General features: G+C 36.0%; 2 protein-coding genes across 3 annotated transcripts; both read right to left on the bottom strand.

The window, feature by feature from the left end:
- Nucleotides 1–888: 888 nt before the first annotated feature.
- tlx1 (T cell leukemia homeobox 1) lies at nucleotides 889–5,727 on the bottom strand. Of its 2 annotated transcripts, none has more exons than XM_079472551.1 (3): nucleotides 5,112–5,727; nucleotides 4,083–4,320; nucleotides 889–3,460 (listed from the first exon to the last, which is right to left on the bottom strand). In XM_079472551.1, the coding sequence occupies exons 1-3, from the start codon at nucleotides 5,578–5,580 to the stop codon at nucleotides 3,250–3,252; spliced, it is 918 nt and encodes a 305-aa protein (XP_079328677.1). In that variant the 5' UTR covers nucleotides 5,581–5,727; the 3' UTR covers nucleotides 889–3,249. The 2 variants fall into 2 exon arrangements, with proteins under 2 accessions (XP_079328677.1, XP_079328678.1); XM_079472552.1 differs by having other exon boundaries at nucleotides 4,083–4,284.
- A 16,317-nt stretch (nucleotides 5,728–22,044) lies between these two features.
- Nucleotides 22,045–23,176, bottom strand: lbx1a (ladybird homeobox 1a; the record flags this gene model as incomplete). Its single annotated transcript, XM_079473887.1, has 2 exons — nucleotides 22,045–22,529; nucleotides 22,852–23,176. 2 exons carry the CDS (start codon nucleotides 23,174–23,176, stop codon nucleotides 22,045–22,047), a joined length of 810 nt encoding a protein of 269 aa, XP_079330013.1.
- Nucleotides 23,177–25,967: the final 2,791 nt, after the last annotated feature.

The raw sequence follows: 25,967 nt of genomic DNA, 5'->3' as shown, positions 1-25,967 counted from the left end.
TTTATAAAATTGATTAATTAATTATTAAAAACTCTTTAAAACATACTATCATGCCATGTGAATCAATTAAAATGCATTATCCTATTCTTTAATTTGATTGACATAAAAGTGTTTTCGTGCCTGCATCAGAATAATATGCCTTATTTTTCTATTCCCTGGGTATTAATGATCTGTTATTAATATATATATATATATATATATATATATATATATATATATATATATATATATTACCATTACAATACAATGACAAGAGTGTATGTGTGTAACACACGTTATGCATTTAAAGTATTCCCCACAGTAGGCCTTATAATTTACTAATGAACAGGCCATACCGTTCTTCAAATTGCACCACAACAGCTGTGTCAATGATTTTTTAATTATTTAAGTTTATGATTGCCTATATGGTTAACATAATCGTTTAGGTTAGCAAAAGAGCATTTTCAGAATAATTAGGAAGGTCCTTATTTTTTAAACGCTTCCTTAAATGTCCGTTTATGAAGTCTAAAACAATTGCAGAGTCATGAATTTGCTACTTAAGCCTATGTCATTTAGAGGCAACTTGTATTTTTTATCTAGGATGTTTCATGTTTAGAGTGAATTAACTTTGGCTATCGGACCAGTTCGGCTATTTAACTGCTAGTCCTACAGTTGTTTGTTTTAAGTTATACTGTAGTATACTGCATGGAATTATTGACAATGGCTAAATGTCAACCATCTGGAACATCTTAAGTGACACTTATGTAACACATTATAAGATTTTGGAATAGGCCTATTGGATGAAACGTAAACCGTATAACGTTGCAGGACTGTAAATTCCCCTGGTTTGTTTTAGGCACACCCTCACATCTGCACACAATATCACAAACACATTTTGCACACTCCATACAATAGAAAAGACATTTATCATTAAACCAAGCTGTCATTGAGATTCATCACAGGTATTTGGGATCTCTCCAAATCGACAAAACTTTAAGGTGTTGCTATACTTAGCGCTAAACAAGTCGAAGTTACCAGGAAGCCATTGATATTCAATCATTTTTGACGAATAAATATTGTAAGTGCCATTTTCAACCTTCGTCAACTTTGCTTTGATGTGTAGCTAATAAACATTTTTATTTTATAAAAAAAACGTAGTTGATCTCTAACAAAAAGAAAAGACAAACAAGTGTCGTTGTTCATAGCTTTTGGTTGTGTAAAAACAAACTTTCAGGGGTAATATCCAGTGTGTGCAGCTACTAACATCAATAAGTCGTTTTGTCTCTTTAATTTGTATCAAATTAAAACGTCCCAACAATATTTAAGGAAAAATACGGCAGAAAAGACACAAAATGTCTATCTAAAAAGACATTAAATGACATCTAAAAAATGACAACGAATATTCTTTTCTGATCTGTCTTCGTAACAAGTGCTTAAATGATTTATGCAACACGTTCGTATTTGCAAAAAAAACCCCGAAAAACATAATGCCGATGCAGGTCCATTACATTTTTCCTGGACATTTTTAAACGTCGAATTTTGTTTAAAATGTTCATTATTGAATGGTATGATATTCCATATATTTTTATATATTAAATATCGAAATGTAAAACTTTTGTCAGTGTCAAAAATTATGGTTAAAAGACCATAGGTTTTTCAAAACGGTAGACAAATGAAACCAATTCAAATTCGTAAACGTTGATTCTTCTTTTAACTAAATCCAACTCGTACATCATCTGATTCCTGTTAATCATAGAATGATAAATGCAATGACAAATGTATGCAGTCATCTGCAGGACAAGCACTTAAAATTGTATACAATATAGATGCTTTATATATATCTCTATTATTACAACATGATTTTATGTCAAGATAGCCTATATCTGCCTTAATTTATTTAGACTTGGACTACTTTTCTTTAAATTATTAGAAAATTACCATACAATTTTAAATATAGTCCTTTGTTAATTATAAAGTTGTTGCATAATTGTTGGAGACATCACTGACATCACTGACTCCAGGCCACATAAGAACGTCTTTGCTCGTTACCTGGGCAGAGGACGCCCTCTTTATGGGTTAATATCCCTAAAGCGCCCTTCCAGCTCTCGTATATTGAACCTCGTTAGATTTAATATCTTTGTCAATGGAATAATCAGTCAGAAGGTCTCGGTGGGTAACAGCTGACTCCCTGCCTCCATAAATCTGGCACCAATACTCAGAATGAAGGATAATAAAAGAGGGTTCTGCACATAATACAACGTTAATGGTCTACTGCAGTTAACTTATGATCTTTTCATTATGGTCTTTTTAACAAAATTATAACCGACCTGATTATAATGAGTAGGTTATTTGTACATTTCGCAAAGGTTAATGTGAAATCACGGTAATTATGGTAAATTATGGCCCATAAACATGTTACTTTTGCATTAATTAATTAGCTGGACAAGAGGCGCATACTTTCAGGGTCCTGTGGAGACTGCTTGAGGAAAATCTCACTCGGTGTCGATGAGAAAGTATCTTTTCACTCTCCATGCTGGCAATGATGACAGGGATATTATAATTATAACTCACTGTGAGTAATGCAGTGAGAACGCTCTTAATGTCAGAGACGAACAGTGTGAGGAGTAAGGTGACGTGGGAGGAAGACTTGATCGGCATAAAATCATGTAACCGTGTTAATCGGCCATTTAATCTATGTGGATATTTATCCATCGGATCGTTATAAATAAAATAATATTGATCAATGGTCCAATGGTTCACTGCAATGTTACAGGAATTTTATTAAGTTTAGTTATAGGCCTAGCTGATTTCTAGCTTTCTAGCTCTAGCTTGTCCTGCTTATAATGCATTTACAAATTGACATTGTACATTACGAAACTTTAGTGAAAGCCTGTAATATAGCCTACAAGATTATTCGTACAATTGTTTCAGGTTTATGGTTATGGTTCATCATAGAATATCGGTGAATGCTTGGTGTAAAGTTATTTTATAGTGTTACCACAAACCGTTGGATTAAGAAATAACGAATATAAATATGGTGGAGATACACAGAAATGTTAATGTAATAAATATGATAGGCTATTAGCTTACATTGTGATCGTTGAAAAAAGAAGTTGGTCGGTATGTTCTACTCGCCTGTATTGGGGAACATCAATACTCTTATAGTTCTTGTGTTTTTACAAATAAAATACTACTGTATCATAATTTGTTTTAAAAGAAAAGTCAATGTCATTATGACAGTCTTCAATCCATCGCAAATCCATAAAAATCTTAATCACTGTTCGGAACGCTGCTGATTTTCGCCGTGTTCTCACTCCAGGGCTGGAGGCTCTGAAGTGCGAATAGAGAGCTGTTGTGTAGACAGATCGGATCTGGAGTAACAGGTTGGTTTATAGTCTTTTGAAAAGCTTCTTGTTGAAGTTGCATAAGGATTCGGTTCGCTTGCTGCCGCTCGGCTTCTCTTTCTTCTGCCGTCTGCCTCCTGTGTGGATTTGGATCACAGCATAGGTGTCAAACTATTTTAGACCTGATTTCTAACAGTTATTTTCTTTGCAAAATATTTTAAAAAGTTGCTTTTTGATGACCAAAGACGGATTAAGTGAATAGTTGAAAATGCATCAACGAAAATAAATGTAGGTCCTTTTTTCAAAGAAAGGAAAATAGTAACAATAGGTGTCAACCTATCATCTTTAAATTGCTAAATATAGGCCTATATTTATTATTTATTACTTACAGTAAAGTGTTTTCCTTAATTTATTAACATTTTTACACAATTAAAACCTAATTGGAACAGCATTGACATTATAAATACTTGTGTTGTCGCTCACTTTAAGCTGGTTGTAATAGCCCATCTTTCTAAAAAGAATAACAGTAAAGACAGTCAAATTGTTTAGGCTGCAATTCAACAATGAAAAATCTATTTGAATATTGATGTATTGTTGAAATGTCTGTTGAACAGGCTTCATCAAATATAGCATGTTATTGAATGCTCAAATTCATGGAGTACTTTAAGAAAAAATACTTATCTGGTTTTGCTGACAGAAAAGAATGCATTTTCTCTTTCAGTAAGATTTTTGAACTACGGGTTAATCACAAAAGCTCACCTCCATTTGGTTCTTCTGTTCTGGAACCATGTTTTGACCTGCGCATCAGTCATTTTAAGTGCTTTCGCTAAGGCTGCTCTCTCCGCCGAGGCCAGATACTTCTGACGGTGAAAGCGCTTCTCCAGCTCACAGATCTGAAGGCGCGTGAACGACGTCCTGGGCTTCTTCTTCTTCGGAGGGGTTCGGTTCTGGTACGGATGACCTATACGGCGTGTTACAGTGAACGGTGAGAGGGCCACTAGATTGAGAGATAGGGTGAAAGCAAGCGGGAGAAATAAGCAAAACGACAGAGCAAAGCAGGGAAGAGCAAATGAGTCGTCCAGAGGAAAATGTCCTTTAAAACAACATACAACAACCAGAAATGTTAAACAAGTTCAGCCAAGCAAGCAAATAGACGCCAATATCTGTTGAGCATAATATATTATTAGATGTATTACGTGTGAAATATTTTTTTAATAGGACTAAAATTATCCTTAATTATATTAATTTATTCGTGTCGAACGTAACTGGCTCCTGCACTCTGACTGTCACCCCTTACAAAACTTAACCTTGATTCAATTGATTATATATAAATATATTATTTATTGTTTTTGGTTTTACTTGTAGCAAAACACCAGAATCCAAATGTGTTCTCACTGCAATAAATACAGTTTAACCATCTGTAAAACTATGATAATGCAAGTGGAAATAATCTGACAAAAATAAACAACATAGTTGCTACATTTTTACTAAACCATGGTTAATTTGCCAAAGTGACTCGTTTGATTATAGCCTATCTTATGAAATATATTTAGGGTTTTAGTTCCTAATACATCTTTTGTCCATGTAAAACATTTAGCATTTTTAAAGGCACTTTTTTTCAGATGCCATGTTATGGTTCATTACGTGCGTAAAATGCCAATTTATGTTGTAATGGACCCATACAATAATACAATCAAACGAATTCTACCTAAAGTGGTTCATATCGAATAAAACGAATAGGCCTAAAGCACAGAAGTACCACTGAAAGTTTAGTGTGACAGCAGTTACCTGTAAATCTGTCTTTGGTATATCTCCTGTTACTCTCCATCCATGGAAACGTTAATCCTGTGAGATTGTTAATGGTGCCCATGCCTCCCATACTTGGCACCGTGGCACCGCTAGTGGGAATTGAGGAGTGAACGGAATTCAGTGGCCGGTGGGCTGGAACCCGGATCACTCCTGAAGAATTAAGGCAGTTCCCATTAATATTCGTGCCCAAGTTCATGTTGTACGAGCCGCCGAGGGACCCAACGCTGCACGAGTTTCCATTGTATCCAGCCGAGTTGTTGACATTGTAGTTACCAGTCATGGTATTGTAGGCTGTGCTGACGATGCACCCCAAGCCGTAGTCCAAGTCCTGCATCCTGGGGTTGGAGATCATGCAGCTCCCCTGGTCTGCATTGTTAAGAATCTGATCTATCCCAAAACTGATGGTGTCTGCGTGTGTCTGGTGCAGATGCGCTCCCATATGATCCATGGTGAAGAGAGCCGCGCGCTCCTCCACGTCACCCACGTTATCATACAAAAACTAAAACGCAGTTTAGTCCTGACTTGTCGTTATCTAATAGCGTTGACTGCATGAGTATGTGTGATAATGGCTGAACTACTGACGATTGTCTTTTTTACTGCCTCCCTTTACCCTTATAGCTATAGCCTGCCGGATGAAGCAACGGGAACATCAATCAAAATGCCAAAGAGGCTGGGTAAAATTAAGCCTCCAATTCAGGGCTCAGGGACCCAATTGGCTAAAGAAACCACGACGAGTCTGTTCAATGAAATTCACTGGAATTCCCTTTACAACACAAGGGAACTCGCAGGGAAGATTTATTAAACCAAACGACAAACTCAACAAAAATGACAAATTCGCTTAATATTAACTTTTGGCTATGTAGTTTATGATGAGATATTTTGTCTTTAATATGTTTTGATACATGTCCTGGGAAGAGGAGGCAATACTTTTGAGGTTGTGTATTTTTTCACTCTTGTTAGACTTATTTTTTAACAAGGAATTTGACTACATTTCTGTATAAAATATTCGGCAGAATTGTATACTGAGACACATACGATGTATTTCAAAACCAAACTATACGATATATAGGGAATATATAACATTTTATTAATAAAGAGATACACTTATTTGTCAGATTGTATTTATTGCGAGAAATGTGGCCTTATTACAGTATAACACTTGTTGTAAAGGTTGTTCTTTATTTGAAGTATTAAATGTCAATTTTCAAATCAAATGCATCTTATTTTGATTTTTGTTTATTTGATATATGTTTCATGTTATGTGTATGGCAGAATTAATTTATTATTCCAATTCATTTGGTGACCAAGCGCAGTTTGTCCTAGTATTAACTTTTGTATTAATTATTCATTTGATTTTCTATGCATTAATCATTTTTAAAACAAATAAAACGCACGAAGAATATGTAGTAGTTTACGCATAAACATGACACAAACTATCGATTTTCTTCTGGTTTGTGGTGATTATTTAACGGAAAGATGCACTTAAGTATTAATATTTCATGTGGGTCCAGATTAATGCTGCCAAATGACCGACATTAAAGTTTAATATATAGCAATACTAAGTCTATTATTATTTAATTTTTTTTTCGGTAATGTAGAACTAATTATACATTTTAAGATGTGTATTGGTACGAAAACCTTACTTTTAATGCGCAAAGCAATTTTATAACATTTGTTTACTTAAATATTAAATAAAAACGATGAAGTCAGAATGTTAAGTTCTTTATCACAGCATTATCAACCCTCCAAGGTCCACTTGACATGAGTCATTTATTGATATATTTCTGATATTTCATTCCTGCTGCCAAATATGAATAGAAACGTATTGGCTTAAATCAATCGACACTTTATGTAATTCTATAATATTAAGGAGTATAAACCCAAATACTCACAACCTCTGAGGACGTTTGGGGCTGATTTAAAAAAGTCTCTGTGGTGCATCACTCTACCTGTGTAGTGTTTGACATCTGAGCCTGAGCGCACTGGCGCCACTTCCATCAGCTGCATCTCTGAGCGCAGTGGAGAGCTCACAGCCCTGCTGGTGACAGCTTCAAGAGCATCTGCATAAAGGCATCAAAACAGAACAATACAGCTTTGCTTCATTTGCATATTTAAAATATCTGCATTTAGAGCTCCTTTAAAATGAATTCTGTCACACAGAATGTTTATTTTCATCAGACAAACATTCAGTATTTTATCTAAACAAGCAGTGTATTCTCTGTCATTTAAACAATGAGTAGCCTAATCAATGCTCACGTGCACATTTGGCAGATCTCACTGTACATCTGAAAAAACACTCCTTACAAAGACAAATATTCCATCTTCCTGTTGACGTAGTTCATTGGAGTTCATCCTCTTGGAAATGCTGTGGAGGGTTATACCTCAACTAAACACTGCGTGACCAAAGTGATTGTGATTGATGGTGGATGTGTTTCATATTGTCGTCATCATCTTTTGTGTGTTAAAAATGCTAGGTAAGGTATTGAGGGTGGACAATAATTGGACGAATGGAGCTTGCTAAAATTTGTAGGCCTATAGTTCTCAGCTCTATAATAAGGCAAATGGACTTTTAAGGTCAGAATGTTTGGTTCACTGTCTTTAACCTCTGAAATAGATTAATGAGCTGAGCAAATAGAACAGTTTAATGCATTTTGTCAAAGGGGAATGGCCCAGGGATTTGTTTTGGGGCTGTATTGCAGAAAAGGAAAAATAAAAACAGCCAATCATTTGACTTAGGCCTACCGCATAAAAAATAACTTTCTTGAAAGTTTTAGTGCATTGACCATCTGACAAAACCAACAACAGAAAGACAGATATGGTTGCTCTTATCCTTTTATTGTGGCTCTTATGAAAGTAAAATCGTTTTCAATGGGTATGCCTTGAAGGCAATGCTTCCAGATGATGTCCAGAAATGTTTGCAAAACATTTGTTGGTGTTAAGAATTGATGATCAAGCACCAGTTCACAAATGTCCAGATCAGTTGCTGAGGTGCTGAGGGACAGGGCATCCATTAACTTGTTGTGTCTCCCATGCTAATGGCTTGTTTCACTGGATAAAGTGTCAGTCACAACACGGTATTAACAACTATTTGATAAATTGGCCATCATTATATTTTTTCATTTAGTCCAGGGAGAAAGAGATTTTATGCTTTTGTAATGAGAAGAAAATGTGGCTAATGCTGACCTCTCAAATTCATTTTCAATTGAATACGACAACCATTGAACTAGATAACGTGTCTTTCTCTATAGATCAAATCTAAGTCAAAACAACCAATGTTGTGACTCTGTTCAGACGTATAATATTACTGCTTTCAAGAAATAATAACAATGTTCTTTTAATGAGACATTATGAAGACCCCTGAATGCCCATAGATCTTTGTAACATTTGTGTGCATAGAAAATGTTCCTAATATCGTTCTTGTTTTTGTGTCCTAATTCTATAGAATTTTTTATTAAATATTTAACTTTGCATTAAAGTATTAGAATCTAAAATGTAAACTGGATGTTATATATAATTTGTTTATATTAAAAAATAAGTGTCCAAACTGAAATTTCAGCAGTGTTGCTCCACCGTGTCCATTTTCCTGTTTCTTTACTTTTTACAATCATTCGCTTCCCTATGCTGTTAAGCTATTTTCACATTCAACCTAATGAGAAAACTTTAGCGAAGTGGTAAACTCAATTCCACCCAATGTCTTTTGCCGGAGGCAGGCTTGTGATGACTACACAGGACTGATGGCTCACAGGTTGAATTGGAGCACAGATTTATTGTCCTGAACCTCCAATTCTCACTCCCACTAGCAAATGGGAAGTCTCATCTCATACTCCAGGCACCATGTGGATTCACTCTGCGCTCTAATAGTGGACATGACACCCATGACAGCGGAAGCTGCTCCTCCCCAGCAGCCACTGGATGGTGTGTCTGTCCTCTTGAGTGTGGGTGCATCCTGTCGCCTCTTTTATTTAGGGGAGGCGAGCGAGCCCAGCCTCACTTCCCTTTTCCACCCTGAACGCAGCAGCCCAGCTGGGACCTGTTTACTTCACAGAGATGGATGGACTCATCCCAACCCACCAGCTACTGGTCATTATGTGTGAGATCAACCCCCTCAACCCAACAGCAGTTTTCTAGTTTTGTAGCAGTCTATGTGCCCCACTATCCTTTAGAACAGCAATGCTAAGATTCATATTTCTAGAAACATGTTTTCTTCAAATATTTTGATAACAGACCTCACACCATTGGACAGTTAGAGTAATATTTTATTTTATGTCTGATGAATCTAAGTGATCTAAAGACAGTTAACAATATAGAGGCACAACGAAATGAAGCAAGCGAGAAGCAGCAGTGATGGAACCAAAGCTGAGGAGTGTAAAAAAGCACAGGGGAAAACAACAGATATTAATTCAGCATTTTTTGTATAAACAGGGAGGGTGACATTAATCAAAATTACACAATATATGTGACCTAATTTTTCTTCTTCATTATCTTCATTATATTCTGAACGTTGCCGCATCTACTCTGAATGCATAAGGAGGTGTTCATACATATATTCATGATTACATTGTTGAAGACTGCAATATTTTTTCATTAAACCACCGACTACAAAACAATATCTACATATATTTATATCGAAACATTGAAGGACCGGGGAGTTATCCCAACAATATCATTAATTTCCTTTATTACCAGCAGTACAATAATCTGTCATCACACGGTGCCTTCAACAGGTACCCTGTTTTTGTGTTTGTCTTTTTCTCCTTGTTCCCCCGCGCCCTCATCCCAATTATGCGACCCGCTACACCATAACAAACAGGTCCTCCAGCCCAAACCTACAACCTTGAAACACAGGCACAGACTAGCTGGTGCCTGCACAGGCCTCCGGGGCTTCGCCTCACACCTAATGATCTGCTTTGACGGACAGGGGCTGTGGGCCAAAGCTTCGTGTCTCCCCTGATACTTTACCCCCTCCAAACACACATGCAGCAAGGTATGTGGCATCAGCTGATTCAGGTCTCATTCAGGGCTGACATTGACCCTTCAGAATTTTATGAAGAATTTGTTTTTGATATTTTTGAAAATGCATTTTAGAAGTCATGAAACGCATTCAAATAGTTAACATGAATTTGTTAACATCAGCACTTGTGTACATTCCACCATGTTATAATAGACCATCAGACGACTTAGAAAGAAAAACAGACTGAAACGCATATGAGACATTTATCTAAGCCTTACAGCACAGCAGGACAGACAACACTCTCAGAGGTCAGAGGTCATCTCTAATTGGGTGGGGAAAAGAAAACAAGCACTCTTTTAGGGTGGTAGATCTAAGGAGGGTAATCACAACAACTCAAAACAGAAGGGACTAAACTTCAATAACTATTTCCATCATAGGTCTACACTTAGTGAAGTCAATAAGGGATATATAACTTTCCATGATAACTCACATTACTTAAAATCTATCTGCCATAATTTGGTGTAAGAAATATGAATATATAATAGAGGTTGCCCTTAACAATCGTTGAGGGCAACATTTGGAAAATGAGCTACCCACTGTATCTCAAATAGGAGAACTTAATATTATAATTAGGGTATAAATCTGGGTAATTATGGTTATTATGACCAACATAAATGAACAACGGATTTAGACATTAACCTAGACCAAGATTAATTATAGCTATCAAAGTTGCTTATTGTTGGTTGATGTCTTAACTAGAAATTCAGCAGCATCACCTTTGACTCATGTAACCATTTTACAAACTAGAGATGAAATAGAGACACGTTTACAGAATAGAAAAAAAGTTTGTGCCTCAAAATCAGTGAAGGTATCTTCATACTTCACAGAAGTGAAATGATTGCACTTTTTCCTCGGCACAGAGAAAACTTTGCTGAGCATGTGCTGAGTAAGTTTCATCACTCTGCCTGATTTATAGCAGAAAGAATTTAGTGTGTTATACTTCTCACAGTCTCCTCTTCTGAATCTTTCATTACACACCATTTCTGAAGACAAGAACGAAAAGTAAAGTAAGTGAAAAAAACAGGAACACTTTACAATAAGTATCTTTTTATAAACATAAGTAAATGCATTAACTAACATGAACAAACAATGAGTAATATGTCTTTTTTAGCATGCATTAATCCTTTGTTCCCTTCACTTGCATTGTTTTTGTGTTCAATCGAAGTGAATGGGGTCCAGTGCTGTTCGGTTACCAACTTTCTTTAAAATATCTTCTTTTGTGTTCTGTGGAAGAAAGAAAGTGATAAAGAGGAATGATGACAGAATTTTTGGGTTAACAATTTAACATTTATTTACATGTAATGTTCAATATTTAAGGTGCAATAACTAATGTTTTATTTTTAAAATGAATTAGTAAATGATCGTAAACTAAATAATACATTTGAGGACATGCCTGTAAACCCCAACTATTAACTCTTGCTTTTTTATTTGACTATTTATGGTAGTGTGTTTATGTTTTTTTATTCTGTGTACTACTGACAAAATTTTTCTGTAGTGTATAACAGCTTCATTTAATTTATATTCTACACCAGCAGACCCAACGGGTCAACCCTGTAGTACCACAGCCATTAATATCAGGTAGCTAGCAAACAAGAACATTATATTGATGCTGTATCCAGGAAAAAAGCAGGGGACATGAAAAAGTCTTGGTTTTGAGGGATTATGAAAAACTCTTCTCTCCCATCCCAGAATCAAAGTATAGGGCTTTCTAAGACATTAAGCTTTGGAATTCAGTGGCCCAAGGTCTTCCGTCTCAGCAGCTATTTGTCTGGAAAATCAATTTTTCTCACTGCACGCTGCTACCTTTAAAACACACCAAAACTACCGACGTGATGTATTGGGCATCATACATTTCTACCCACTAGCAGAACAGATGTTATCATCTTTCACAATAACTTTTTGTTTATTGAAGATAGCACTTATTTTGTCAAGAGAGCCTCTGCGATGGAAGCGGGAGAGAGTTATGCTCTATTTAGCCGGGTAATGGTCAAAGCCAGTTTGACATCCTTCAGCCCTATAAACAGTGTCAGGTCCTAACACAGCGCAGGCGCCACTCTTCGGTCTTACCGGGGAAACAGGTTCTCTGTTCATATGTCAACATGACGCACCATTGCTGCGTAACCATCACCGGCAGCACCCTCTAAAGGAAAGGGGGCAGGGCATGGGACGACAAAAACAATCAAATGCTTTTGTTGGTTTTAATTGAGCAAACTTTTAGTACATCCCCTAAAAACAACAAAGCAGTCAATTTGGTGGCAATTAAAACAGACTCATGTTGGGAAGTCATACTTGCTTACAACAACTGCCTTTCCCACTGACAGGCCGATGATTGATTACCGGGCCGGGTCGTCTTTTATAACGCGATAAGCCAAATTAAACCCTTGACTGCGGGGGCCCATCTGAGGTCTGGCTGGGCAAATTAAATCTTCTGCACTGATGTCTCTCTCTTCCTCTCATTCTCTCTTTTCCTCTTCCCCAGCCTTCCTTTCTCTGTCTAGCTCTTTGTATGTCATACCAACAGACACTATATCAGTCGAAAAACGAGTGCAAGGAAAATAAAGGAAACAAAACATGGCACAAATAGCCTCAATCTCTCAGGCGGCTCCCCGGGGACCAGCGTGCCAGGTGATCCGCAGCAGCAGGAAAGCTGAGGACATTAAGACATATTAAACGTACTAAAGACTTAATGAAGTTCAGGCAAGCAGTGCCACAGTTGACTTTATTAGTTTACACCAGATTAATGGGGATAATCATTTAAGTGATGGAGATGGATTACCCTCTGCAAGATGCTCCTTGGCTCCGGCTGGCCCAGCCGCAGACTGAAACAGCAGCCCGCAAACTGACGGGGACTTTTCATAGGTAGACTCAGAAGCAGCAGTGATAGAAATGGACAGATCAGACAGAAACAAAATCAGCAGTGATTGAAGGGCCTCATTTTGCAAGGGAGTGTGCCAATTATTAATTAAAGAAATTGATGTAAATAAAATATACAGAAAACAATTTGTACAATTTAGTCACCATGGTTAATCAAATAAATGATATTCAATTTATGTGTAATACAGTTTAATGTCTTGCCTAGTGAGTAAACAAATGTTTTAGTCAGGTTTGAAATGACACGAGAATAAGTAAATGATGACAGAATCTTCATTTTGGGGTGAACTATTTGTTTGACTTTCTTTTCTGTCCTTTTCTACTCTTCATCTTAATTCTGTTTCTTACAATATTGACTGCAATGAATATGTCAAAATGTGAATACTATGCTCATGAAAAACATGATCAATGGTGAAACATTGTTACAACCAATGTGACTGCACTAACAAAACGCCATAAAAATTATAAAGATCAAATCAGTTGGAAAAGTTTAAAATAGTGTACAAATAATAGGATTTACACTGCTTTAAGCCTGTAAAGAGACAAGATGATAAAAATATAACTTGTACATTAGCAGAAATGAAAATGAAAGGGTTTGAAGTATCCGATTACTACTGACGTTATTAGTTTAGTTTTACCCCTGAGAAAAACAGCAAGACCTTTGGAGCATTACTCGCTGTCAGAAGGAAGGCAATCCATAAATCATATTTTTAAATCTCATCGTCTGTGAGTTTATTCAAGGTTCCATAGCTGGTAAAAATGTAGGCCTGCGTATTATTGCTCTTGAGAAGCTATTAGCATAAACTGCTTCCTATCAGAAACACTTACATTTGTAAAGTATATAATGTTCACATGTAAAACTTGTTCAGTGGTATACACATTAACAATATAAAACTGCAAGAGGAATATTTATATTCTTAACTGTGGTCACCATGGCTATAATACAAAATTTAATACTTTGTTAAATGCAATAAGTGGATGGCAAGGAGCACCAGCTCATGGCTCTGACAGGATATTGCATTTCTGACAACAATAAAAGTGCCACATAGTGTCTACACATCTAGCCTCCATCCCCCAGCCACACACACACAATGCTATATCAACCTTCACAAGAAGGTTTAATTATTGTCTTTCATTGTCTTGACTCCTATAAGACGGATCCAAGTGTCAAAATATGTGACAGAAAACAGTGAAGGTTGCCCAACCCATTCCCAAAGTCAGCAATTCTCAACAAGCCACCATTCTGACTAAAAAAACATCAAAACTATATGCATTATCTTTTGCAATGTGATTTTTAATTGCTGTCTCTCACCATCTCAAGGCTTCTGCAGTGTAAGCAGGACTTCCCCCAAATCCTGATGGAAAGTCACATTTAAACATAAGGACCGAAGAGTCCCATGCTGTTGAGTAATAGGGCATGAGACTGGGGGGACATCTGTCAGAAAACTGCACAAATACATCCTGTGGAAGACAAAGTTTAAAGAGATGTTATGTTGATGTCAGGCATGTAGTCATATTGTGTGGAGCTTTATTTTTAATAAACTCATGTTCCATGGAGGTCAAGATTCATACTATGCTATTTTCCAGTTGCGTTTAGCATATATCATGTTAATAATGATAAGTTGCTATTTCTGTTAATCACTTTGAACATCTTTATTATAAGAACTTTTACTTGACATATATTTAATACATCTTTTCAATGAACTGCTACTTAATTTAAATACATGATTGTTATAAATGACTACAAAAATGATTAGTCACATTTTTCAATAATATGTACGACTAGTCCTAGAATAGATTTGATAGTACCTTTTGTTCCATGTTTAAAATGTTCATTGTGCATTTTCTCGCTTTAGCCGATTTTATGTGTAACATATTGTATGTGTGTTTCATGGACACAAATATTTCAGTATGTAAGTGCTTCAGATTCAACATATCCAAGCTCACATAATAAAACTAAAGCAGATGATCTACATAAACTTTCACATACACATGAGTTGCCTTTACAGAAATAATATGACAGAGTCACTGAATACATGAAAATTTATATTCTGAACTCTTTTATTACCTCTGTAAATTATTAAAAGCATGCAAAGTGAAATGCAGGCTACAGATGTGAGCTAAAACAATTCAAACATGATTACATTTATAAACATAAAAATAGCAACAGAATTTACGTGTGTATGAATTTTATTAAACACAGTTGATTTCCTCTTATTTAATATGACCAAGCGAAATAAGACCTTCATCAAAACTAAATTACCACAAATACTCGCATGCCCTCTAGTGGTAAGAACACAGTACAATTTGCATTATACATACTGCCAAACTGCAAGGAAAGCTGTACAATTACACTCTTAAAAGATAAACTGTGATTTATACTTTTAAGTAAATCTGAGTAACTCAAATTTTTCTATTAGAAATCACCAAAATATTAAGATTATATAAAAACATAGTTAACTAAATACTTAATTATTTTTATTAAATATACTTAAAAAATATATGTAAATTTGAGTGAAATGAACTGTTGAAATGAAATGAATACATTTTATGTCCCACTGAAAAAATACTTAACTTACCTATTTTAAGAGTAAATGCAGCTATTTATTTTTGTTATATTCATCAAGCCACTGAATGATCTTAGATCATTTATTAGAAGTTTCTGAATCAGTGTAGTTTTGATGTTAAAATAAAAAAGAGTAACTATTCCATTTTCTTAAATCTATAAACCTATGATCTATATACTGTAATCTGTGGCTCACCATATTTCTTTCTGTTTCTTAGCAACTCTTTTTCCCTCTTGAAGGCCTGTTTGAGGTCATGTCAACAGAAGCCTTTACTTATCAGTGTGAGTTATGGGCTTGTCTGCAGTAATGGTCTGTCAGACACTCACTCTGGCTGCCTTTCTGTTTTACTCCTGCCCTCCTCTCGTCTATTATGCATCAACAGAGCACAGCAATTGACCACTCAGCGTGCATGCTTGTGTGTGTCTGCATTAGTGAACATCCGGAGGTCAGAAGAGATCTAGGAAAGAAATTAGGTATAAAAAATTGCAATGGAAAAAAATATATTTTAGTCTAGTAAGCTAATGCAAAGCAAAAAACAGGTAAATATGGTATTCGAAGTTTAACTTAGATAATAAACAATAAAGGAATACTGTTCTTCCCAACAGAAGCAGGTTATGTTACTTCCATCACTTCAGATATTGGGAGAATAACAAACAGCCTTAGTATTTATCAGGTGAAAAAACCTTGCATTTCACTACAAATTATAGTGTACTCCTTAATCTTACTCAGGTAAATTGCTGCAAGGTACAATTGTACACAAATATAAAAATCTCTCAAACTGACATGTAGAACATTGCTTAATCTTATTGGTTCATTAATATCCAATTTATAAAGTGCTGTATGTGCTCAGACCACTGTTATATTAACATTCTGGAAAATATTTGTTTCAAGCTTTGTCTAGTCTGTACTCACCCTCCCTTTCCATCACTGATGTGTTGAGCAGGTCAGGAAAACACGCAGGCCTCTCTCCCTCAGGGCTCTGAGTAGCACTTCCACACACCCAGGAGTCACTTCAGAGAGATAACAGAGGTCCAGAGGTCAGGGATTGTCTTACTTGTCATCCAGTTGCTGTAGAATATCTCCACTGCCCTGGTCACACTTGCAGAGAGAAACAAAAGTTTATTATTTCCAGACACTACAACATTAAGGTCACTGAGAGCTTGTAAACTTTATCAAATAATAATCTACTACAATAACCTTACTGATATTGATGTTTATTCTTATCTGCCAATAATTCCATTATATCCGCAATAAAATCATTCAACAATTCAATTTCATGCAAAAAGGTCACATCAAAGTTTGATTTCAATCATAAATTTCACAATTATTTTAATCTTTGACAATAATTTCTTTATATAATGTAATATGATTTCATGTAAAAAAACAGCAAATCTAAATGAAATCTTATCAATAAAAATGCTTTAGCTGGGTTTTCAGACTGGGTCACAAATAAAAGTGCTACAAATGATTCTTCACATGTCATGTTCACCAAAGAAGTTATTCATAAAATGTTCTAAAAATAATTTATTCTTACATTTTTATAGTCTAAAGAGCACCCTTTTCCACTTCAAAGAATACCGTGTAAAACAGAAAGGTTCTGATGATGTTAAAGGTTTTTATGGAATCATATAAAGCCCCAAATTGTTCTTAAGACATCGTGAACCACCTTTATTTTTAAGCGTATACTTAAACAGTTAATGTTTGCCCGTTTCATTTTGTTCATTGTAAAGAATGCATAACTCAGTGAGAGATGTCTGATCCACATTGACGTGGCAGCACAGATGTGTTGTATGTATTTCACCACTAGATGGTGCAATAGGATCATAGAGCCACACTATGATCAAGTGACTGGAGGAATGTCTCCATGTGAATAACACAGACCACACGATGGCACACTTGCTTCTGACAGAAGCGAAGGACATGGAAGAATGGTAATGTGTGAGCTGTCTGGGGAACCTGAGAATAGAAAAATACTGCCTGTTATGGTAATTAGCTATTTGCTTAAGACTTGCAGGAGTTATATTTGTTCATTTTCTCTCTGGCTGGATTCTGGGTCTTTATCACCAGAAAAGACATTGTGGTATATTCATTTCAATATATTAATTTTCTCTTTTTCTTTTTCTTTCTTTCTTTCTTTCTTTCTTTCTTTCTTTCTTTCTTTCTTTCTTTCTTTCTTTCTTCTTTCTCACAAATAAATGTGAAAGAATACCCCAATCTGTATACTTATTAAAGGGAAGTGTCATGTGGCTGTCAGTTTAATTAAAGGACAGCATGGGGTCTATGCTCACTATAATAGCAGTGTAGAAATATAAAGCAAAACCTCATGGTTCAACTTTGTGACTAGAAATCAGAAAACAGTGTCTTACTGCGACAGAAGATTTGACCATGTTTCATTTGAATGTTCAATGAAGTGCAGTGTTGTAGCTCAATATTGAAAATATGAAATTGTGGTGCCATCATTTAATCATCGTTCAGCTCAATGTCCTAAACGCTTTTATATCGGCAAAACAAAAATCATAGCAAATTCATTAGAATTAGTGTTTCCTCTTATATTTTCCTCAGTATTACAACAACACAATGGAGAATGCAATTACAACACCCTGATGTAGCAGTAAATGAGGTGGAGTCCCTCAGTAGAATAAAATCAATACAGTTTTTATTGTGACAACCTTTAAATCAGCTGAAAACAAAAGGACTCCAATATATACGTACACTCACCTGTGCTCATTCTATATTATGAAATCACATTAATCTGCATCTTTTCATTTGCTCTTAAAAGTAGAGCTACATTACTGTGGGGTAAATCAGACCTGTTAAAAATCAACATTCATATTAGATAAATAAATAAATGCAAACATTTAAATATGTACTTCTGCGAGATTTTGCCAAAGTTAATCCTTACAAAAATTATCCTCCATGTTTATGTATTGGCCACAAAAAAGTTTATGTGGCAAATTACATATGAAAGCCAAGCTCCCACCGCTCTGTTTCAAACACGCACACAGCTTATATGTTGAATAGGCCTCTTTCTCCTTTTAAATCTTAGACATTTTGACAGGACACATTAAGATCTGCCTGCTCAGCATGAACACATCATAAAACTGGACAGGCAATTTCTGTTTTCACCAAATAGCCAGGCTAACTCGTTCTGCATCTTTGATTTTAATACACTAGACACGCAGCTTAGCAGCAAGGGAGGGAAAAATATCTGGCTAGGTATTTTTTCGAGTTATACCCCCTCAACTCCCTCAGATCCATTTTTTTGTTTGAATTATCAACTAGAATTTGATTAATATGCAAATTTAAGGCGAAAAGTCTGGTATAATTCTTTCAGTGGAGAGTAATTAATCAACAGTTAAAGAAAATTAATACATATATCAATTTTGTCAGGGACAAGCTTAGTTCAATCGTCCGTAAAATTGAAGTTTGAAGTATTAAGGGGGTCCCACAGACGCTCTATAACTAAAACACTGGAATCCACCCCTATTTAGTGATCAATCAAGCTTTCCCCTCAGGTAAATCTGCTTAATTTTTCACCTCGAATCATACACTGTTATGACACGCAGCCTCGCGTGGAGTCGATGAAAGGTTTAAATGTTAAAGCATGGAGAAAACTCTCAGAGGAAAGAAAGATGTATCAATCTATCCATCTATCTATGCACATATAATGCCATTCTTTTTTAATTAAGGCAGAAAATCTCTAGTAAGTGCTCCTCTTTTCTAATCAAACAATTAGCAAAAATTTGGTAAATGGTAGAGGAGGGAGGCACAGAGAAAGAGAGAGAGAGAAAGAGAGGATAAGGGAGGGTGCAAACCCCATTGTTTCAGCAGGGACTCATGCATCAAACTTCAATTTTCCGGGCGATTGAATTAGAGATTTTTTTTCCTTTCTCGAGCTGAAATACACTTAAGACTTTGGGATTAATTACCACGTTATGCTCTTTCGGATTGTAGTATTACTTATCTTTGCCACATTTGACAACACCTCATAAAATAAGGAACTGAACCTCACCAGCTTGCGAGCAAGTGATATATCAGCACCCCTTATATATATTTTAACTTTCTATGTTTGCCTGTGCAAACAACACAGAGAGAGATGGGGAACAGTCCTGACACAGCCAGAATAAGGATATCAAAGGCTAACATGGTATTGGTAAACCTCTCCCATTTGTATGCCTTAAATGTATTTGACTTGGGTCAAAGCATTAACACTCGCAGAAGTGTAAATGCAGTTTAGAAAAAATAAAATCTCAGGTATACTACTGCACCAAAGACCAGTATGGGCAGACATGGTGCAGTGTAGTAGTGCTGGTGAGGTTTAAGGCGTCTGCTCATTTTAATGGTGTGGTGAAAAATATCACATTGTCTGCCTTTTACTCTTATCCTTGGCAGCTCCCCTCTATCAATTTTTTTTACTTTGAATTAGAATAATATTGATAATTGTTTATAATATTATTGAATATTTTTTTTTAAAAGATTACATCTATTAAATAATACCCCTGTGCATACACTAAAAATATATTGAACTTACAAATATATATATATATATATATAAACATATATACACACACACACACACACACACACATACAATAGGCTACATACACACACATACCGAATTAAGTATGCCGCACAGTCAGCTATTTTAAATGAATTTAAAATTAAGATTGTATTATTATTATTATTTATTGTTACGATTAATTAAAATAACGAAATAAAAAAGAAAAGTTCGTACCGGAACAGGTGCTCAATTTGCGCACAAAAAACGTCGTCTTTAACTCTTCCATTTTTAGTTAAAGGAAAAAATACTGCGAAAAAAAAAACACGATGGAAAATTAATAAACAAAGAACAGAAAAAATCGAAGGGAAAAAAATCCGAGTCAGGAATTTGTTTTAATTCCACACACATTGTCACTCTAGCCATAGTGCTTTTACATAAGAACAAAAAATTTACTTTATTATTTTAAGCCAAACAATCAAACAAAAGAAGCAGGAGTCAACTTCTTAACAAGACGAGTCAGTTTCATTGTAATTCATAGACTTGTTTAAAACAGCCGACTGAAAAGAAAGAGAATAGAGGGGACATTAATAGGCCCAGATGCCCTCGCCCCTGTGCGCATTATTGCCTTTGTGAAAACGGAGCGAAACACTTTAAAAAGAAGGCCAGCTCAATCCATCAAATTGTCTGAAAATTGTGAGGAAAATTCAAAAACCATATGGCCTCCAAACGTTTGTGTCCTTTTTGTTCGGTGGGACACGCTTGTCTCCGTATTGAGAGCCGCGGGAGGCAGAGCATGCTTCATTGTAGCTTGTCACATCAGGGGAGACTGCTCATTTGTCCCCAGTTTTCACGCCTTACACTAGAAACGACTGCCTCTCCTCGCTTTACAGGGAAATAGCGTCTTTCAAGCGCAGAGAAACGGGCCAAAAACCCTGGGTTTTAGGCGTCCTTTATGCGCGCATTCATCAATCCAGATTTCCGTTTCTCACACACATCCATTGTGAATATTGAAAACACTTTGTGAGGACAGAAAAACACGTTATGCCATTTTGAAAATCAAAAGCATAAAAGTCGAATCGAAAAGATATTCAGTGAATTTTAGTGTCGATGCAGTTTAAAAAGGGTACAGACTGCATGAAATTAAATTAAATAAAGCTAACGAAAATATACATTTGGAAAATAAATGTATTATACTTCATATTTATATTAACTTGACCGCTTATTGTCAAATCGATAAATAAAGCTAACATCAACAATTTAGAGAAAGACATTTTTATTTATTTTTAAATACATTACACTTTGTACACTTGGTTTAAATGGTTTCCTGGCTTAAAAAGGCACTTACAGGCATACAAACAATAAGAAATATATTAAAACGTGACAGTCCATTTAATCAGAGAAGTGATTTTTTCCCATGATAACTTTTGTAGGAAATGTTCTATAATACACTCTTTTATCAAACGATTTTGTTATAGGCCAAACGGCAGAACAGGGACGCGCAGAGGTGCTGCACGTGGGAATTAAATTTCGGATGTTTTGATATATCTATGCAGCCATTTTAGACTAAAATAATTTCGAGAAACAAAATAAAACATGCATTTAACTTATTTAAAACAGGGTAAAAAAGTTCCGATTGGGCAATCGTGCTTAAAGTGTGTATGCTTGTGTCTGCATGTGTGTGAGTGTTTATATTTGACTCAAACATTAAAGTACTTATTGCTCTTCAGCTATTTGTTTAAACGAATAGGCTAAATGATTACGATATTAGATAACTGCCACTGCATAAATAGATTTGAAGAAACTGTCCCATGCTTGCTTTGATATTTCTGTATACCGATTTGTTTTGTATTAATAATACAAGTCATTTAATACATTTGGTGCATTAATGGCACTTTCAACTTTCATGGATTTTGAGGACCATCTCAGAAAAAGGTAAATAATACCGATGCAGTTCAACGAAAATCAGTCATCGACATCAATTTCCTCGTCTTCATCCTCTGAACACTCTTTGCTCGTTGTGTGGTCTGTAAATGGTGACGATGGTGACATGTGCAGTTTGTTTGTGCCTTCGTGCTCGTGGTTAGATAGACTTGAAGACTTGGCTGAATCTCCGAGAGTTCCAGCGACACATTTCTCAAGGTCTGCCAGTTTGGCCATTTTCTCGTAAGGCACACTATTGCCTACCGCTTTGGCCGATTCCACGTCTGCTTTCATCTCCTCCAGGTCTCTTTTGAGTTTGGCTCGGCGGTTCTGGAACCAGGTGATGACTTGAGCATTCGTTAGCCCGAGTTGCTGAGCAATCTGATCCCGATCAGCAGGAGACAGATATTTCTGATAAAGAAACCTTTTCTCCAGTTCATAGATTTGGTGATTGGTAAAGGCTGTTCTCGACTTTCTTCGCTTTTTGGGGGTATTCCTCTGACCAAAGAGTGTCATGCCGTCCCTTCCTAAAATAACCAAACCAAAACATTTGCACCAATATTAATAAAACGCTAAATCTATCAAATGAAAGTATTTTAACGAGTGGTAACAAATGTAAGTATGTATATAAAAATAATATTTATATATTTATATCTGGTTAGCCTATAAAAACAAATATTTCATTTTCACCATTTTGCTAAAACATTTTCTGAATTTGTAACATCTAAAAAAAATAAACTTGTGTCCCCTCTAATTTAGTTTTACAGGTATTAAATTAACACAATAAATTCTACAGATGCATTATTTTTTTCATAAACAGAATCAAAATAACACAGGCCTTCTATTTACCTTCTGCCGCTTGCAGAACGCTGACTTCAAGTCCTTTGAACGTTTTGCTAGCGAGTTCCTCCAGTGCGCACAGTGGAGATGTCTGGGTGAGCAGCGACCGAGTGGAAAGAGGATGGCCCGTGGATGAATGCTTCTCACCGGAAGAAAGCAGGTGTGCCGTGCCGCAAATTGTGTAACTTCGTTTGACGGAAGGTTTGTTTAAAATATCCTCTATGCTGAAAGGAGTGAGGGGTTTGTTTGAGTTAGCAGGAGGAGGAAGATGATCCAACGGGCTGCGCCTTCGATCCTCAACCGAGGCGCCTTTTGCGTCGTCTTTGGAGGTCATTTTGTCTTTTCAGGCTTGTCTAAAAATATGCTTGAAAAGTGCCGGTTTTTCGAATGTGCACAGTTCTAAATAGCTCAGTTTTTGAAAATTAATAAAAAAAGGCGTATATCCCAAAGTCCGCGAAATTACATGTAGCCGAACAGCAGCATGTTGTTGCTTTTGCCGCAGGGTTGGAGAACTTTGTCTTTTTTAAAAATGCCAAGTCTGCTGTCCTCAGTTCCTGGATAGCGGTTTAGCTTCAGTGAGTACCAGCCTGACAACCTCTGATGCTTCAGTGGAAACAGTCAGCATCAAAAGCAGCCAGAATTGACTATTACTAACAAGTTATTCTTGATAGCAAGACAATCAATTACATCCAGTGGCAGTTTTCTCTCTCTCCCCTCACTTTCGCTCTCTCTTTCTTTCTCTCTCCTTCTTGCTCTTTGACTATGTTGCAGTCCGATGCAGACTTTAGCAGGAAAGGAGCACCGTTAATTAGAGGGCATGGCCGGGAGGAGGAGCTCAGCCGGATTACAATTTAACGCTCCCACTCTTTATTACAAATTAATGATTTGTCGATACTTCTGTTCGATCTCATTCAAACACCCGTACCTTGTTATTGAAATATAAGCACAATTAATCATTTGAAATAAATATTTTAAGTTAGGTTAAAGTAATGCATCCATCACGAGAAACTACAGAATCTGTAAATAAAATTAGTTAGAAACCGTGTGCTTCAAACATGTATTGCAATATGTAAAAATGTTTCCCTAGAAAAATATAGTTTGCAGCAAGGCAGTATATCACAGCTGATAATACTTGTGGGGAGAACAAAGTGTGTGTGTGTGTGTTTGTGTGTGCATGTAAGAGAGAGAGGGGGGGGAGTGTGTGAGAGAGAGAGAGAGAGATCGTCCCCTTCAGCTGCACCAAATCTTCTTTGCCATAATTCAAACGCAAAGGGCCAGCTCTCTTCAGCAGTAAGATATTTCATCTCTAAAAATCGCCTGCTGTTCCTGCTGCTGCATATTTGGCATTATGGGACCTTTTTCTTCGATTTACACAGGACGGGGTAAACTTATTGATAAGCACAAAAATACAACTAAAACGATTTAAAAAGTAGCCTAGTGATTACGTTCGTAAAACTATATGTATAGTCACAAAATGGTAATTGAAATGTTGAATGTATATGTATATTGTCCTAAAATAAACGCATTGTCTAGTGCTTTTAACTAGTGTTTTTTTCCGTCGTGCACAACGAAAAACAAGGCCTTGGTTAAACTGTCAGAATGAAGTTGAAGCTCACCGCCAGGGACAACGGATAACAGACTTTAATGTCGGATTGAGGCTGATCTACAGCGTTGAAACAATGCATTTTGTTGGTTAGTAGACAAGCTCTGTAAAGCGTTTGTGTGTTTCCTACCCAATTTCGAGTCATTTGTTTTACTCTTGACGTTTAACTAACACAAACGTTAAAACGTGTAAAACAATCATCTAAAGAACAGTACGCTTAAATTATATTTATGCGGGAATAAATATTTGCGAATACTTCGAATAATTGGGCTATTTAGCTTCTGCGGTAACACAACTATAGACAATAATGACATATAACAGTCTTGCAAAAACAAATTAAAAGTCCTCCAAAAAATAAAAGGAAAATGTACCAATGAAGAAAACATGCAGGTGCTAACGCTTCTGTGACATGATTATTTAGTCTTGCCTACAGTGAGCAAAATGCTTGCGTAAGCAGATATGACGCAATGAAATGCCATGGAAGATACCACTGCTGATTGAGGAAGAGAAAACTTAAAGATAGCATCATTAGAGGAGAGCTAGACTTACTGTCAATATAAAGAAATGAATAAAAAAAATTAAATGTAAGATTGACGCAAATCATACGATTTACTAAAGTCAATTATTATAAAAAGTATATATGTAATTACGACCCAGTTTTGAGAAGGCGCGTTAAACGGCTGTGATTTGATATTGTAAGGCTTATGTTACAACATATTAAAGAAATAAAAAGAGAAAGAGGTTTGACTAAAGAGTAAAGCACTTTCAGTTATGTAGGAAAAATATGCATGAAAAGACTTTTCATGTCTGAAAGACTAAACAAGATATGTAATTTTTTGGTTAGGGTCTGTGAGATTTTTGCATGGAGTGTAATGACTCGGAGAGATTTGTCACTTTGTTATACTCCAGTGAACGTCTGTCTGGACAGTTTTATTTCATAATTTATTCTTTGCTTCCGAGCCTGAGAGCTCCGATTTCACAGGCAATATCGGATCTTTTCTCTAACTTTTATTCACATGACCTTTCTGGGAATTGTAAATTATCCCACACATCTGGTAAGATAGATATAACGTTTTCAAGGGATACTTTCCGAACCAAAAGTCACCTTTTCACGTCTTGATATTTATCACTAGACAAATGTTTTATTTGATACAAACTACCTTTTCTCCCGTCTCCCCGGCAACGGCACTGCCGGCTGAATTAGATAACTTAACAGATATCCTCAACATTGTAATACTAATTTTAATAATCGTATAAGCCAAAGTTAGATCATTTAGATATTTTACATGAGAAAATGCCTGCTTAAGACGTAATTAATTCTACCCATTTTTCGATCCTTTGGCGAGTTTTATTTGTTCATCTTATTTCATGTCCAAAATGCCTTTTTAGCAATCTTGTTATGATAATGTTTTTATTTAAACGAAATAACTAAACATCCACATATAAACCGTGTTCTCTGCTTATTACTGGTCACACTTTGTGAAATAAAATAAAACTCCGTTGCCCCACCAACCCAAAAATA

This window comes from Barbatula barbatula (assembly GCF_947034865.1).
Source record: "Barbatula barbatula genome assembly, chromosome: 14".
Lineage (NCBI taxonomy): Eukaryota > Metazoa > Chordata > Actinopteri > Cypriniformes > Nemacheilidae > Barbatula > Barbatula barbatula.
Note: the sequence above shows the minus strand (reverse complement) of the source record. Positions and strands in the feature narration are given on the sequence as shown.